This window comes from Zonotrichia albicollis, chromosome Z, assembly GCF_047830755.1.
Source record: "Zonotrichia albicollis isolate bZonAlb1 chromosome Z, bZonAlb1.hap1, whole genome shotgun sequence".
Taxonomy (NCBI): Eukaryota; Metazoa; Chordata; class Aves; order Passeriformes; family Passerellidae; genus Zonotrichia; species Zonotrichia albicollis.
In genome coordinates, this window is record NC_133860.1 from 51391815 (window position 1) to 51408996 (window position 17182).

General features: G+C 40.1%; 1 protein-coding gene across 3 annotated transcripts in view; it reads left to right on the forward strand.

The window, feature by feature from the left end:
- ADAMTSL1 (ADAMTS like 1) overlaps positions 1-17182 on the forward strand; it is a 394276-nt gene that overhangs the window by 198091 nt on the left and 179003 nt on the right. The window contains exon 1 of one of the 3 annotated variants that reach the window (XM_014269810.3): positions 16236-16956. The exons of the other annotated variants lie outside the window; for them this stretch is intronic. Within the exon in view, the coding sequence (XP_014125285.1) occupies positions 16900-16956 (57 nt within the window). The 5' untranslated portion in view covers positions 16236-16899. Of the gene's footprint in view, positions 1-16235; positions 16957-17182 lie in introns of those variants that run through there. 3 annotated transcript variants of the gene reach the window in all.

Sequence of the window (17182 nt, forward strand, 5' to 3'; positions counted from 1 at the left end):
GAACAAGTAACAACTGATCAGGAGAAGATTGAGGTAGTCACAAATTTTTTGCCTGTTTTCAGTGGCAGCTCCTTTCTCACATCTCTTAAGAGGATAGACAGCAGGATGGGACTGGGGTGTCAAAGTGCTCCCAATTATAAGTAAATATTGGGTTCTTGACCACCTGAGGAACTTGAATTTGCACAAGTCTATGGGACCTGAGGAGCTGCATCCTGAAGTTCTGGGGAAATCCATCAATGTAGTTTCCAAGCCACTCCTCAGGATATTTGAAAAGTCATGGCAGTCAGGCAAAATCTCAGGGGACTGGAAAAAGGGAAACGTTGTACCATCCATACAAAGGGAAGAAAGGAAGACCCTGGGAACTACATCCCTGTCAGCCTCCCCTCTGTGCCCGAGGAGATCATGGAACAGAAGCTGTGCTAAGGCACATGGAGGACAGGGAGGTGATTCAAGCCAGCATGCCTTCAGTAAGGGCAGGTCCTGCCTGACCAACCAATTGACTTTCTGTGATGGAGTGATTACATCAGTGGGCAAGGGAAGAGCTACAGACGCCATTTATCTGGACTTCTGTAAAACTTTTGACACAGTCCCCCACAACTTCCTTCCCTCTAAATTGGAGAGCAATGGATTCAACAAATCAGTAGATTAGGAATTAGTTGGACAATTGCATCCAGAGGGCAGTGATAATGTCTCAGAGTCCCAATGGGCATTAGTGACAAGTGGTGTCTTAGGGTCCATACTTGGACCAATGTTATTTAATGTCTTCATTAATGACACAGACAGAGGGATTGAGTGTGAATTTGAACCCTCAGCAAATTTCCTGATGACACCAAGCTGTGTGGTGGAGCTGACACACTTGAAGGATGGGATGCCATCCAGGGGGACCTGGACAAGCTCAAGAAGTGGGCCCATGGGAATCTCAGGAGGCTTACCAAGACCAAGTGCAAGGTGCTGCACGTGGGTCAGGGCAAGCCCCAGCACCAACACAGGCTGGGGATGAACAGATGCAGAGCAGCCCTGGGGAGAAGGATTTGGGGGTGCTGGTGGGTGAGAGGCTGGACATGACCCAGCCATGGGCACTCCCAGCCCAGAAAGCCAAACGTGTCCTGGGCTGCATCCAGAGCAGCCTGGGCAGCAGGGCCAGGGAGGGGATTCTGCCCCTCTGCTCTGCTCTGCTCTGCTCTGCTCTGCTCTGCTCTGCTGAGAGCCCACCTGCAGGGCTGACCCAGCTCAGGAAGGACATGGACCTGCTGGAGTGAGTCCACAGGATGCCACCAAGTTGATCAGAGGGAAGAGAGAACCTCTCCTGTGAGGGAAGTAATTTTCTCATTATTGGGGCTGATAGAATTGGAATTGCTCAGACTGTAAAAGAGAAGGCTTTGGAAAGAAGTAATTGTGACTGTCTAGTACCTGAGGAAAAATTTACAAGACTGCTTAGAAAAGCATGTAGTGACAGGACAAGGAGGAATGGGTTGAAATTGAAAGAGAGTAGGATTAGGTTAGATACTAGGAAGAAAGTCTTAACTGTGAAGGTGGTGAGGTGCTGGAACAAGTTTCCCAGTGAACAGTTGTGAATGTCCCATCCCCAGAGCTGTTCAAGGCCAGGTTGGATGGGACTCTGAGCAGACGGGTCTAGTTCCAATCCCCTACAGCAAGGGGACTGGAACTAGAAGCTTTTGATCTTCAAGGTCCCCTCCCAACCCAAACCAGTCTATCATTCTATAACTCTCCATCTGTGTTGAAACCAAATTTCTGTGTTGTGTGCCCTTGCCGCTTGACTTCATTTAGGTTCATTTGAAGGCAAAATCTAGCCTGTTGCGTATTACAGAATTGATTATCATGATTTTGCTAAATAATAGGACTTTTAGTATCTGCTCTGTACTTTGAGTAAGTTTGAAGAACATCTAGGGAAGCTCTTTCACTTCTATTGGTATGACTTCATGTGAGCACCTTGCTCATTTATTTTTCTAAAAGCAAACTGAATTCAAGTGCCACCCAGTAAAAGACATGTAATTAATAGTGCTATACTGAGAATCTGACACAGTTATTTTTTCCCTGGATACTGAGAAGTTTCATGAACAAAAGTGAATAGCGTATGTTGAAAGGTTGGTGAAGTGGCATATGGTACTTCTCGTTGTTATTCTCAGAAGCAATATTTTAATTAGAAACACAGCTATTGATCTAACAATGCAATGAGAAGCATGTTAATAAATACCAGAGGACCATGTGACACTTGTGTTGCATAGAGCTGCGTAGAAAGCAGCACCCATGTGAAACACAGGCTACTCTGAGCACTGAAAATTGCCACTGAAAATTGCATGCCCTCAGTGTTATTTTTGCTATTCTCTCAGAGAAGTGGACATACATCGTTTTTTAGGGTGCTTCACCACCTCCTCTGGATTCCTGAATTCTTTGAGAAAGAACAAGGATGGGAGAAGAGAGCTCATTAAGGAGCCCATTATAGCAGTTTTACTGTCCATTTTGTAACTTGAACACCTTTGATATTTTCACCTGGGGAAACAAATGTTCTGCCCTTATAGAGAAAGCCACCAGGCTGACACAGCCACTTGCTACTAATTTCAAACAGCTGGGAGTAAATATCCCAGTTGAGTGAAATTAAATTAATATAGCTAATTTCACATTCCTGTGGTGGGGATACCTTCTTCTACTGCTGGTTGTTTTTCAGCTCTCTAATCTGGAGAAGATCTCATTTTCACTCTGTGACAACCCTGGCCCTTCCAGGGTTGGCAAGGGGGCATTTCAGGCAGCTGGTGGACCTTGACTGCCAACATACCCAAGAGTGCTCCTTTTTGCAGGGGTGAGTTTTACTTTTTGTACAATAGAATTTTGGGGGTTCATTCTTGGCTGGTCTGTTCATTTTTCTCCCTTGCATCCACACTGATTTGTTTCTAATACTGCTGCTATGCCCTGTCTTGAACTTTTAGGCATAGCCTAAATGGGGCTGCTGCACTACTGGCCCCTCTGCAGCAGTCAGCTGCTAATCTGAATACCAAGCCAGGCTATCACCATCATCAAATTCTTGCACTTTCCTCTAGAATACACTTCATGTAACTGCACTTGTACGCCTGCATGCAGAGGTGCAGGATTAATCTCTGACTGGCTTCTAGTGGCCTGTCTTGAGACCATTTTGGGAATGAATGCATGAATATAGGACAAACTGCAATGACTTTGTCATTCAAAATTTATACAAATAAACTACTCCTTAAAAACCAGTGATGATGCCTGAAAGTGTGAACACTGTTTATGACGGAGAGCATACAATAACATTTCAGAGAGTTAGTTTCAACAATAATTTCTACACAACAAATACTGTAAAAACTATAAAAGCAATCACCATAATGACTCCTTGCCACGACTCTGCCCCATTCTCTGGGCCCCTCACTGTCAATAAGGAATGTGGTTTCTTGTAGGCATTCATTAAATATTCTGTCTGAGTTTAAACTCTTCTGCCCACAAAGTTTATTATGCAGGCTTGATGGCACTAAAAGTACTGATGATTTGGTTTGCAGATTACTAGTTGTTGTGGTTGTAAATATGTTGTCATGCAAATGCCTATGAGATGCTGTTCATGAAGGCAGCTACTTTTTAATTTTACCTGAGGCTGTATTTCAAAGATGAGATATTCTTCCCAAAGATGCTTATAACTGGAAATATTTAGCACGAGTACAGAAAGCATATAAAGTCTGATCCTAATGCTATTCAGTGGGTTTTCAGAAGAGCTCAGTTATCTCCTACAGAAGGCTTTTGGGCAAACAGGTCAGGTCAATGTGAAAAACAAATTGTGCAAACACAGGCCATCACCCCTTGACAAACTCACTTTTTGCAAAAGTGCTCCAGTGAATACCTACTTTCAAATCCTCTGGGTCAGAAAAAACACGTTAGGTTACTGACTACTTATGTGCCTTGTATCTTTTCCTTAAGATCTTTGGGGGAATATGACTTAGGACGTTTTTGGGAAATATATCTTACTACGCTCCATGAAACAGTATTAGTTGCTCCAGACATGATACAGGAAGGAGCAGGATAAATCACAGCCAGTGATGACGCACACACATATTGAGGGAGCATGTATTCATGGGTTTTCGAAAAAACATCATGAGAAGTTTTTAGTTACACAAGGAAATTCAAAAATCTTATGATGCAGAAGCCGGTAACTGTGTGTCTAGTGCTAGAAAATCTGGCACTATTTATTCCAAGATGCATTTTATTCTGGTTACCAGCTACACACAACTGAATCCTCTCTGTACTGCTCTACCTCTTGTGTTGTCTTCATGACACCAGTGAGATCAAGAACAGGTCAGTCAAAATAACCCAAACTGCTGTTTTCAGTTGATTATTCTTGACATCGTCTATGTCTTGTTCTTACTTAGGATCAAAAAATTATTCTCTGAAATGCAACCAACCATCTATGTTCCTGAACCACAGATTCATTTAAAACCACTGCTTGAAAAATGCTCATTGTAATGGAAACAAAAATAAATTATTAGGAAGTGAAAAATAAAAGCATTTAAACTTTGTACAAAGTAATATTAAGAATCCAAATATCTACTGTGTACTTAAAATCATTATTATTTCTCCCCTAATGAATCTTCACTTAAATTGCCAATAGTCTTCAAGAATGTGTAAGATTTTTTGATGTGGAGTGCAGTAGTATATACACTGCAGAAATGGCAAGCTGCCTGCTGTGTAGTGCAGCCCAGTATTTTGTGGAACAGTGGCAGTACAGGACACATGTTACCTAGGGATGCCATAGTAAAATATTCATACTCAGTGTTCCCCAGAAGAATAAAAGAAAACATTAAATGAACAGAAGAAAAATATAGCTGGTAAAGGATGTCTTTTTCCTCAAGTACTGAAACTCAGCTGCAGAGTTTGACTCTTCCCTTAACACCCACTCCATTCTTACTGGAATCACTAGTTTGATGGTCAGGCCAGACCTTTTTTTTATTATGTGGTAGAGTTCATTTTTAACTCTTTTAAAAAAATTAAAATGCATAAGGGAGCCTGAAGTCAGCCCTGTCTCTCACAATTGAAGTGGTGGAGCTACTGCTATATTCATAATTCAGGAGAGGGATATAAAAAGCCAAAGATGAGAAAATTCAAACCAGTAATGTAATGAGTGTTTTATAAAATGCTATCCTTGGATTTCCTAAAGGAAGCTCTAGGTGCCCCTTAACAAGACGGGGGAAGAGAGCTCAAAATTATGTCTTCATGTTACACACATATAAAATTAACCAGTTTTGGTTTATTCCTCCACATCCAGTTACTATAGAGGATGGGATAGTAGATTTTACCTTCTTGAGCATCAAGTAATCAATGTTGTTTAATTAAAGTAACCATGAGTAGCATTTCTTCAAACACAAAGCTCATGACGTGTGGGCATATGCTTAGAAGAATTTTCTTTATTTACCACTGAGCTAGTTAGGCAGAGAGTGCTTTGGTGATCATTGGCTAGGATTTCAATAAACTAGAGAATTTTCATGTAATTGTCTATACCATGCACCTCACTTGTCTGTATCTCATATCCTCACATATGAATATGGAAAATAAAAGATGCTTTTGAATCATGTGGTGGTAACTCTGCTAGTGGATAGACATAAATTGCAAAACCTCTGTTTACTGTCAGAAGTTACACGGAAGAAACTGGCTAATTTTGTAGTTAGTTAGACACATGGCACAGTGGTCCTGACATGCACTATTATTTCCTCTATACAAACGAGGCATGCCTCATTCGTATGTGGCAACTTTGTCACGGGGGTGGATGTCTCAGGAAGGGCTGAGCTCCCTACTGGGAGCATTACCAGGATTACAGTACAGCTCGCTTCTCTACCTGCATTTTGAAGACTCCAAGCACAGAATGCCTATCAGTCAGTGGGAAGAAGGCTCTATGAACAGAAGGGCCTTAGAAATGTAAAGCCTAATGATTATAGATGGCACTGAAGGAAGTGTATCCATGACATGTAAAACTCCTGGTGTGACAGCCTCCCCTGCTATGTGATACTACAAAACCACAAATCACTAACCTTTCCCACTGCTGTTGTGGAGCATTTCTGAGCAGTTTTACTCAGCCCACTGGGGAAGAGGTTTTTAATTAGCGTATATGTTTCCACCTACATATAGATTTTAGAAAGCTGAGTCTTTGATGAAAACTGAGCCTTTCTTTATCTTCATATAGAAAAAGAAATCTCTATTATAATAAACTTTATTAAGCATAAAGTGTATAGCTCAGCCAGTATGAAAGCTTTAGCTTCTTCCATCCTACCTGCGTTAGTTTTTGACTTGTTGATGGCATCATAGGAAATTACTGACAAGCTGACAGTATTCTACAATGCAGTGAATGCCACTTTCTTTCTCCATGTAGTGAAGATCTGCCCATACATGTTAAAACATCACAACAAAAAAACCAAACTGCTGTCTCAGTTCACAAAGATACAATGCAGACCTACAATACATGCATGCTGGTTTTGCTTTATCTTTTACTCTGAACTTTGACAGAAGAACAAGACAATATACTTGGTCAAAGCCAGGAGGGAAGTGAGGAGAAGGAGGAAGTAATATGTAGCAGGGAAATGTAAATCTTAACACATAAAAAATAATCTAAAACCACAGTACGTAATTAGGATTGATTAGGTAATCTCATCCATAGTTTTTCATTATTTAGATACAGTTCTTTCTTATTATATCATGAACTTCTTTTCCAGAACAAAGGCTTCCAAACAGTAGCCCTCTTATACTTTCACTTCACAAAGACACAGTACAGCACAAAAATATTTCATATCATCTCCAGTGATGTTGTGCAGGCAAATAGAATTACAAGCCTAAGCAGTCAGAACAACTGCTAATGTCAAAGATATATAAAAGTAGATTTTCAAAATTAGGATTCAAATAAGAAAAAGAAGGTTAACACAAAACTGAATTAAGATAGCCCCATGAAAGTCTTTATAAGTTGAATATAGGAAAGATTATGCATTGCATCACAAAGCTCCAGCTTTTGAAAATAAGTATGAATGAAATAAAATAGCCATTTCAGTGGACAAAGTGCTTAAATAAAAAAAATGGCATCTGGTTACAGACAAATATAATGATTGTTGCGAGAGGTTTTTTAAAAAGATATATATGAAGATATCTTTGTTATAGATATGACTTCAAGCAAGATAGAAGATGTTGCAAAAATAAAGGCCAGTCTGTCATAGACTGTCAAGTGACGTAGCTAAAAAGACACTGCAACAAGATCTCAGAGAATCTGTGACATACAAAGATTACGGGACTTTAAGCTTCTGTTGTGCAGATAGAGGAAGTCCTTTCATTGTCTTACATTTCTCATAATTATTGTGACTAAAATGTGCACGATGCAATAAAATACCTGAAAAGAGTAGATCCTCATGAGAATTCATCTGGTAAATAACTTTTGTGGTTAAAGCTCTGAATTGCAGATGGTAATTCAGAACTCAATCCTGTCTGCTTTTCCCATGTAAAAATGTTAGCATAGCAGGCATTGACACACTCACTGTGTAAATAAATGATGGTTCTAAATAATCTAGTCTGAAATTCAGTTAGACATCAATTGTTCCCTGACATGCTGGCAAAGTTAATATAAATCAAAGTGCTACAGAACAAGAGCATTTGACTTCTGACTTTGAGTAACCTCAGGCACAAAAGTCCTGTTTGCTCATCCATGCAGCATTATCTGCTGTCCTCTCAGCATGTCCTTTAATACATTTTGATCAGTTTGATGAAAACTGACAGATAGGAGGTTCTTGTATGACTGAAGGGTTTAGTTTTCCATGTCTAAAACTGGTGATGTTTATTTTCAAATACTCCTTGAATTGCTCAGAAATTTGTGTCTACTGCAGCAGTTGATTTGATTGATCACATCTTTCTCAAAGGTAAGGTTTCATTTTCTTAGTCTAGACTGTTTTCTTCAGTTCCTTGGTATTTACATATTTAGTGCCATGATTATCTTTATCTTCAACCACTACATGAAAGGCTTTTATTTTTTAAATTCAGATTCTATGAGCACACATTACCTGATAAAACAAACTATAATGCAGACTAAATATCATAACATTTAGGATTTTACTTCAATTTTCACCTGTTTTGGTTTTTCAAAGACCCTACGGATTTCCTTTCCATTACTCCTGATTTCTTCCTTGAATAAGAGAAATATTGAGGCCCTTAAGATTCTATCATCTACTCACATGCCTGACTCAGTACAAACCAGTCAGATAAATCTACCAGAGACAATCATTCTTCAAATGCTTTTTAAAGTGTTTCTGTGATGATTCAGTCCACATATGGATTTGAATTTTGAGTTGCCAACTGTCATGAATTCAAACTAGAATGTCACCACATCCTGCCAGTTGTAAACCCAAAAAATAAAAATTATTTCATCTTTTCACCTGTTTCTCTGATATTGAGAATATTTTCGGCCTCGCTTGCAAGGAAAATACTATCTGTCTTTTTTCACTGCTTCCTGTATTTCTACCATTTTGTAACTGTTTAATCCATCAAGTAGAAACTGCTGCTCTTTGCATAGTGAGCTGCAGTGCTGAGAAATTTAATACGGAACACGATAGCCTCCTAGTTATTAATATTATAATCTCTTCCAGCATTTTACTGGTTGCTTAAAAATACATTTTTGTTACAACATAATACTGCATTCACGGTCACAATTGTATACAGGTAGAAGTTGTTCTCTTTTCTCAAATATTTGCAAGAAACATAAACAAAAACCATATGTTTCAAATATTCCACTGAATACCTTTTTCCACTCCTACGTGTATGTTGCAGTGATTTGAGTACTCTGCTGTTTCAAAATCCTACCATTTACTCTCATATTTTATCACATATTCTTTATCTTTCTATATTTTAAAATGTGTTTTGTCCCGTAATCTGAAGATTTCTCTTCCTCACCACGGACCTTCATATTTGCTCGACCTCTGTAATTGTCACAAGAACAATTCCAGCTTTCAAGTATGTCATTAGGTGTCTTCGTGCTAATAATCCTTGCTGTTTGTCTGCATTGCTAATCTTTATTAACTTGGCCAACTTGAGGGTAAGTGTTCTGTGCCTTTTGCTTAGAAAAACACATTGTGACTGAGTGGGTGCTCCAACCATGGAGCATCTTCACTATTGTTTTGATATTCAAAACCCTCTCACTAAGAAAGATTTCTCCAATGCTCAAATATCTTGCTGGCTCAACATTTCAAAGTATGCTTTGTGCTGTCCTGGCACTTTCATTAATTGCTAGCATAAGAGATGGGGCAAAATCCAAAGACTCTGTATCCAACCCCTCTCCTTCCTCCACACCTTCTCTTGTGGAAACTTTGGAAAGCTGAATACAGACACAGAGCTGAGTATTGCAAATTAGCCAAAACACAAATCCCACCTCCACCTTAAGGGTTTTCCGAATCCTGACCCAAAATGTATTTCCTAGTCTTATTTTTTGTCTCATTTCTTCGTAAGATTACTAAAACTTGCAAATTCTTCCCTTCATTATATCTTGCCAGTTTCACATGGTTTACGTTCACTCATGATGGTCTGTGCCTGCTTATAGAATCTCAGTTTCGATAAGAAGAAAATGGAAATGTAATTGAATCCCATTTGCAATGCAGAAGGCCATATAAATAATTTCCTATGCTTTACTTCCATAGAAGGAAAAATGAAACAAGACAAAAGCCTTCTAAATCAGATGTTGAAAACCCTATGAGGTTTTTTTGTTTGATTTGGGTTTGGTTTTATCAGTAAAGAAATTTATAACTCAGCTGACTTCCAGATACAAAAATATAAGATCTGTTTCTGCAGTATTCAAAAGCAGTATCATCTGCCCCAAGTGCTGCTGTGTAATCTCTCTAAAATCACAGGCTTGGTAGTTTGAATAATGAGACTTCTCATTAATTACATGTTTGTATATTCTGTCAGTATCTGTTTTCTGGTTAATTTTTGCAAACAGCATGCCTAGAAACTTTCATAAAGAACAAAACTCACATATTGATATCTGAAGTCAGGCGTCTGATTTAAAAACACAACAATGACCGTTCATTGATTTTCAAGAGTTATTGACATAGAACAAGTCTCTTACTTGCGTGAAGTTTATTGCAAGATCTGGATGTTCTGTAAGGCAATGGAAATACTCTGCTCTTAATGTCACTTTGCTATATATATTTAAGAGAGATTTACTTTCATGTGATTTCTCATGGAACTTAAGCACCATATGGGTCCATATAGCTAAGGCTGCTAGTCTGCAACTTCAGTAATGTTGTACAATTCTGTCCTCTGTTAGTGCCTTCATGTAAAATTATGGGTAAATTACTTAATCTCAATCTTACTGTACTTAGAGTGCCCTGTTTTTACAACAGAAACTGATTATTTTCTGTGCTTTGCGGGCTGCTTGAAAAGCAAGGCAAGTTAAGTTTTAGAGCAAGCTGAGATACAGCACCAGCTGGGAGGCAAAAGGCGTGGAAAGAGTAGAGATAAGTAAGGCTTCTTGAAAAAGCTTCTGAAAGTAGACTTCAAAAGGAGCATACAGCAGCACAACAATACAGGAAACTGTCTTGTGTGAAGAAATAAGCCTGAGAAAGAAATTATGTTGGAAGAATGATATGTAAGTGGTTGCCTTTTTTACCTGGAATTCTCTATCAAAACAGGAGGAGGAAGTAATTTTGCACCTCCTGTTACAGAATTTCCCTATTTTGTTGTTGTAACTTAGGTTCTCAAGCATGTCAGTTCAAGATGTTTGGCTCATCCACTAAACTGCCACACCCTTACAATGAAAAAACTGAACATGATGTTAAATTGTTGTGAAAGAACCCTGCAGGAGTCTATAATAGTTTAGACATTTTGGTGAAATTTTGGTTTAGACTTTACTGCTGCCAGAGGTCTAGGTCTATTACTGAAATACAACAGATATCATCATTCATATGATGGTAACAAACCAGCATGGAAGGGAGGAGTTCTCTACAGCTCATTACTTCAGTAAGTACAGTTAAATATCAAGAAAGAAGCAGCCCGCATATAGGAATTCACTCCAACTTTTTCCATTATTCCCATGGAGGAAGCAACTGTTCAGCTTCAATATGTAAAGCTTAAAGTGTTTCACATGGAAGCATCTCATAGGTCTGATTTCTGTTCAGCCAAACAAAATGGATAAAGCAATGTTACATATCATCCCTTTCTTGAGACCTCATCTTACATGAGATGTGAGCGTTGAACACAGAGAGATCACAGCACACCTGCTCCTAAGTGGCACCATTTTACTCCAGGGCTCATGTCAACCTGTCTCCTGTAAAGGGTAAAGACCTGGTGAATCTGAAGGCTGAACTATGTATCTATTTCCCTGCTAGGGATGAATAAGGGATTTCTTATTGCTCAGAGCTGTATTGTTCCTCCTATCATACTTTTGAGTCTTATCTCACGTTGGATGTCTAAGTAAAGGTTTGTATGCATCAGCACCTTAACCTTTGGGGAAAAGGGCTTTCATAATCTTACATCATGTATATCTAAATGAGCTGTACTAGACAGAATATTACAGTCCTTCTAACTTTCATTCTATTTTCTTTCACAGCCTTCAAAGGCATGGAGGAAGACACACACACACACACACATACACACACATATAAATGCGAATCCTGTCTGTATCTCCTTATAAAGCGCTGGTTCCCTCCCACTTCTCACTTTCCATATTTTCACAAGCTTACAGGTTCCCAGAAATCAATCCGTGTTTACAATAGAAAAAAGAAATCTAAGAAAAACTGCTAATGAAAAAGTAGTAAAAATTTTAAAATGCCATTTGCTACAGACTGTATGGCAAAAAAGAAGTCCAGCTACCCAGAAGAGACAGGTGTCTTCTGAGTGACAATGGTAAGATATTCTCACCAGGGAGATCAGCTCCAAAGCTGAGTTCGCTCTTTTCTGCCAGAAAGTATATTGATGTTAACAGGTTTTTTCTGCCTGCATGTGTGTTTTTCAAATTAAGTATCGTTAAATCTGTAGAGCTTAAAACACTGCTTCAGACACCCACCTTGGCTTCTACTTCCATTTCATATAATTTGTAATAGGTAGAGTTCAGTGTTGATTATGAATTCTGTTTCCTTCTAACAGATGCAAATGGATTTAATTTAACACCTTTCAGAGGTGAAGGAAAACTGGAATGAATAACCACTTCAGAAAGTGGAAGGTGCAATTTTCAGAACACAGTGTAGCAAGTATTTGTGCAATCTCCCTTGAGGTGGTGAATGACATGTGTTTGTAAGGTCAGGGATTGGAGGTGACATATTTGCATGTATATACTCAGAAAGTGATGCCAAATGCAATCCTAGATTCACCAATCTCCAGTACCAGTTTTTGCAAATGATTTTGAGTGTCTCAGGACTTCATCTGTAGCATTAAGATTTTGCTAAGAACAACCTCAGTCTTACTGGGGAAACAACAGTGCTGGGAGCATTAGGGACCATCCACACTGGCTAACATATCCCTTAAAGTTTCAGCTATTACTTCTGCTGCAGATAGCAGTCTTTTATTGCTCTGAATTCTTGTATTCCCTTGGGGTATATGACAGGGAAAATCTGGACGTGAACCGAGCCTGAGTTTTTGCACTCTTCAGGCAACATTACTTTGTTTAGAGCATCTTTTTCTTTTTATATATATGTGCATCCACAGAAGAAATACCACACTCCATACTCCCAAACTAGTGTTCCATATATAGAATATTGAATATGTCTTTCAGCAAGACAAGTAAATTAACCCCATATAAATGCATATATGCAGTATAATAAAATCCTGGACCTAAACAGCAGGACATGGAGATGGGCTCTACAACCCTTTCAGGCACTTGATGCCTTAATGTAATTTTTCAGTAAATCTACACTTCTTTTCTTTTTGTTGTTGTTGGGGTTTTGTGTTGTTTTTTTGGTTTTCTTTTACTTTTTTTCCCATTATGAATAATTCAAATGAGCCTTTAGATAGATCCAATATAGCTCTGGAGAAATTGGCAGATATTGGGCACAACTGCTCATTAAAGCTATAGGCAAGAATTTGAGTAGACCTTTCCCTTGGACTTGATTCATGTGTTTCCATTCCCTCAATTTCACTTTGATTTTTAAGTTCAACTATGTGCAGAAAAATGAAAGCCAAACTGTTGGAAGAATGTGGGTTTTTATTTATAGTGGTTTTTATTAAGAATATTTATGTAGTTTCATGAAAAAATTACACAGTTTGCATGAGTTCGTTGTGAAAACAAAATTCAAGCTGCATTTTAGATTCTGGTCTAAATTTTAAATGTGCAACCAGAGTATCAGTCATGGTGAATTTCATGCATATTGTAATGCTATTATGAATACCATGCTGCTGTGCTAGTGATTAAACACATATCTTGAATAAAGAAAGCTCTTTAAAGTCACCTTTTTGACATGTCTGAACATTGCAGACTACATAATTTTGTAGCATTACTGTAAGACATTCAACTCACTACAAGAAAGAAATTGAAGTTCTGGAGCACATCCAAAAAAGAGCAAGGGAGCTGGTGAAGAGCACAACTCCTGTGAGGAGCGGCTGAGGGAGCTGGGAGTGTTCAGCCTGGAGAAAAGGAAATTGAGGGGAGACCTTAACACTCTCTACAACTTTGAGTTAGTCACTTCTCCAAAGAAACAAGGAGAAGAAGAAACAACCTCAAGCTGGAACAATATTGCATCTAACAGATGGTTAGATGCAATATTGGGAACTGAGGTGGTGTCAGGCTGTCCAGGGAAGTGGCTGAGTCACCATCCCTGGAGGTGTTCAAAAGATGTGTGGGCAGGGTGCTTAGGGGCATGGTTTATTGGTGGACTTGGCGGTGTTAAAGTAACATTTGGACTTGGTGATCTTCAAGGTTTTATCCAACCTAATGATTCTATGATTCTATTACATAATAAACTCCTGTCTCCCACCATCATTCTTCATGCAACATTCCCATCAGCTGTGATGGAGTTCTGTGATCAGAAAACTGCAGAATACATTGAATATAAATATAATTCCAAAAATATTAGTCCACCTTAGATGATAAAGTTGTCTATTGAGGCTTCTCTACTGAAAAGAAGAATATCCCATACTTCATTTTAAAAAAGCCACATTTTCCATAGTTTAACAAGAGACACAAAATGAGGCATTCAGAAATGGGTTTATACAATGTTAGTGCAAAATCTCCAGTTTAAAGTCAGATTAAGAAAAAAACAAAATAAACCACACAAATAAACCCAAACACATGGTTATGAAAACATCTTTGTCAGTTGTTCCATCCATTGTAAGTCACGTAATCATAATTGCAGCAGTTTTTTTCTTAAAAATAAAGCAGTCAAGATTCATCTATTCAATATTACAAATCTTACTGTTTGCATTTAAAAGTTTGTCTAGAGAATCTCATTTACAGGAATTCCAGGAACTACTGTAAGTACTCCTCCAATTACCTTAGTCTTTTAGCAAAGGAAAAGAGTAAGGTGGAAAACATACAACAATAGCTAGGAGATGTATGGATAAAATCCTTTTGTGCAGCTCTCGGTGTATGTGTTGACTCTGCTGGTGAAGAAAAAGATATGAGGGCTTTACTTTGGGGGGGATAATGGTGTTATTTGTAAAAAGTACACTAGTTTTTTAGTAGATTTATATGTTGAGTTTCCTGAGTTTTAAAGGGCAATAGTCATAATTTAGTCATTTAATTTAAAGGGCAAAAAGTCATAATTTCTCCGTTGATGTCATCCTATGGTTGCTTCCTCACTTCTGATGGTGCAAAGTGGTCCATCCCTCACCTTTGCTCCATGAAAAAGTCACTGAAGTTGCTGTAGAGATAGATAAAGATGTACTAGAGGAATATTGGAACCTGTTTCAAACCTTTTCTCATCCCTGCTATGTTCAGTCCAGCTACTACATTTTCCGTCATAGCACCTTCCTACTGAGCCCTTTCAGTCTTTCAGGCCCTGCTTCCTCACCTGCCAATTCCAAAGGTACCCGACCAAATGACTGCTGGGCAGTGAAGGCTGAAATCTGTTTCTTCCACTGTTCCTAATTACTTTCATTTCTTTTTTTAAATTCCATCTTCATTTCCTAAAGCCCATCTCCATCTACTTGGTATCTTTTCTATTTTGGCCTCCAGATGTCTTCAGTGTTTATATTTCTGTTCCTGTTGTACAAAGCCAGACGCTTCTCCTATCTGACTTCTCAACATCTGTGACTCTTTTTCATTTTTCCACCCAGTTCTTTTTCTTTTACAAAGTCTGTATCACTCTCCATCTGTTCATCCAGCTTTTCCCCCAGGCTGGTTTTATTTTCTACTGATGTGAAGTTCTCTTAAACAGTCCGTGGTCTACCCTTACTCCTTTTTCCTTTCTGTCCCCAGTCCTGGCCCTTGGCAGAGTTTCCTTTTCCTTTGCTAACTTCTGACTTCAGTCACTTCTAAGACTCATGGCTAGCATACTATTCTCCACCCCTAACACACATGTACCTTACTGTTCTCCATTGTCTGAGCTTGCTGACGTGCCAGAATCATGATTTTTTTACTGGGCTTTCTATATGCCCATCTGGATGTGATGTGCCTTGCAGTACCAAAATCTTGAGACTGCAAGGCATTCAGCTCAGCCTGATGTGGGAGAATGCCTAGGGCTTTTAGAAAATTCTTGGATCTAGTTTGTAATTTCTCCTTCAGAAAATAAAATATACAGACAGTAAAAAAAAAATAAATTAAAATATAAATGCTGGAGAATTCAGGCAATGCAGAATCATAGGCAGGCAAGCTAAATGAACTCTCAACAGACTGAGAGCAGTTGTTTGAAACACCTATCTGTCAAATCAATACTTCAAAGGCAGAGTTCCCACCTTTCCTGAGGTGTGTGAGTCTTTGCCTTTCTGCCGAAAATTCTTCCTCCAGTAATCCCACTTTCCTTCCAATAGCTTAGGTTTTAAATTTCTCCAAAGAGTAAGAATGTAGTTACAGAAAAGAGCGTCACCCGGCCTGTTGGAAACATTTTTGCTTCACGATTTTAAAGCGGAGTCAGGCCTCTTTATTGCTGAGCAAACGGTCTAAAAGAGAGCACTTTTCTGTGAAGAATCGAGGCTTTAGCACACTGTGCGTCCTCCCTGGAGGATGTAAGCATTTTCCTATTGGTGCTTTTTATGGCACACGTTATGTATTGACACAGATTAAGTTTCCCTCCTGTCTGGAACAATGCACGCTCGGGAGGGCTACTGACCTAGCAGTAAGCGTGAATCAGCTCATGGCAAGTGGTGGAGCGGAGCTCCGGGAGCTGCAGGCAGAGCACTCCATTCAGCTCTGCCATTCTGCCTCTCTCCTCCTACCACTCCTCCTCTCCCGCTCTCTTTTTCCTTCCCCTCTGTAGCTGCTAGGCTTTCTCCAGACCTCTTGGCTTTGTTGCGCTGCACGTCTGAGTAGCAGGAGGGGGATTGGCTGAACGCCGGCTCGGGGAGCGCTTCCCCGCAGCTCACGCCAACCCACCCAGCCCCGGCAGGGTCAGGAAAGCGAGCGGGGCCGATGGAGCCGGAGAGGCGGCACTGAAGGCAGGCAGGCTGGCAGCTCGCTGAAGGCAGGCTTGCTTGCAGCACGCTGAAGGCAGGCTGGCAGTTCGCTGAAGGCAGGTTCGCAGCTCGCTGAGGGCAGGCTTGCTGAGGGCAGGCTGGCAGCACGCTGAAGGCAGGTTCGCAGCTCGCTGAGGGCAGGCTTGCTGGCGGCACGCTGAAGGCAGGCTTGCTGAGGGCAGGCTGGCAGCACGCTGAAGGCAGGCAGGCTGGCAGCTCGCTGAGGGCAGCCTTGCAGCTCGCGGCTGGGGAGGTGCCGGCCGCCGGGCGAGCCCCTAACAGCTTGCGCGCCGCTGAGCGCAGGTCGGCGCCCGGGCCACGATGGAGCGCTGCCGCTGGACAGCCGCCGGCACCCTGCTTCTGGCTGCCCTCCTCCTGGTAAATGCCGTTCCTTTCCTAAAATACCTTCCGCCTGTAGCTGATACTGAATCTGTGCGCATATATGCGGGTGGGTATGTTTTTAATCTCTTAAAATCGCAGTTGGAGAGAGTTTGTTTTGAACAAGTCGTGTAAGTTTTATCCTGTCTACCGCCCTGCAGACTTGGAGCCTTGATATTGTGGGTTGATGCAGGTAGAACCAAGAAGTTGATGTTGGCAGCAGCTT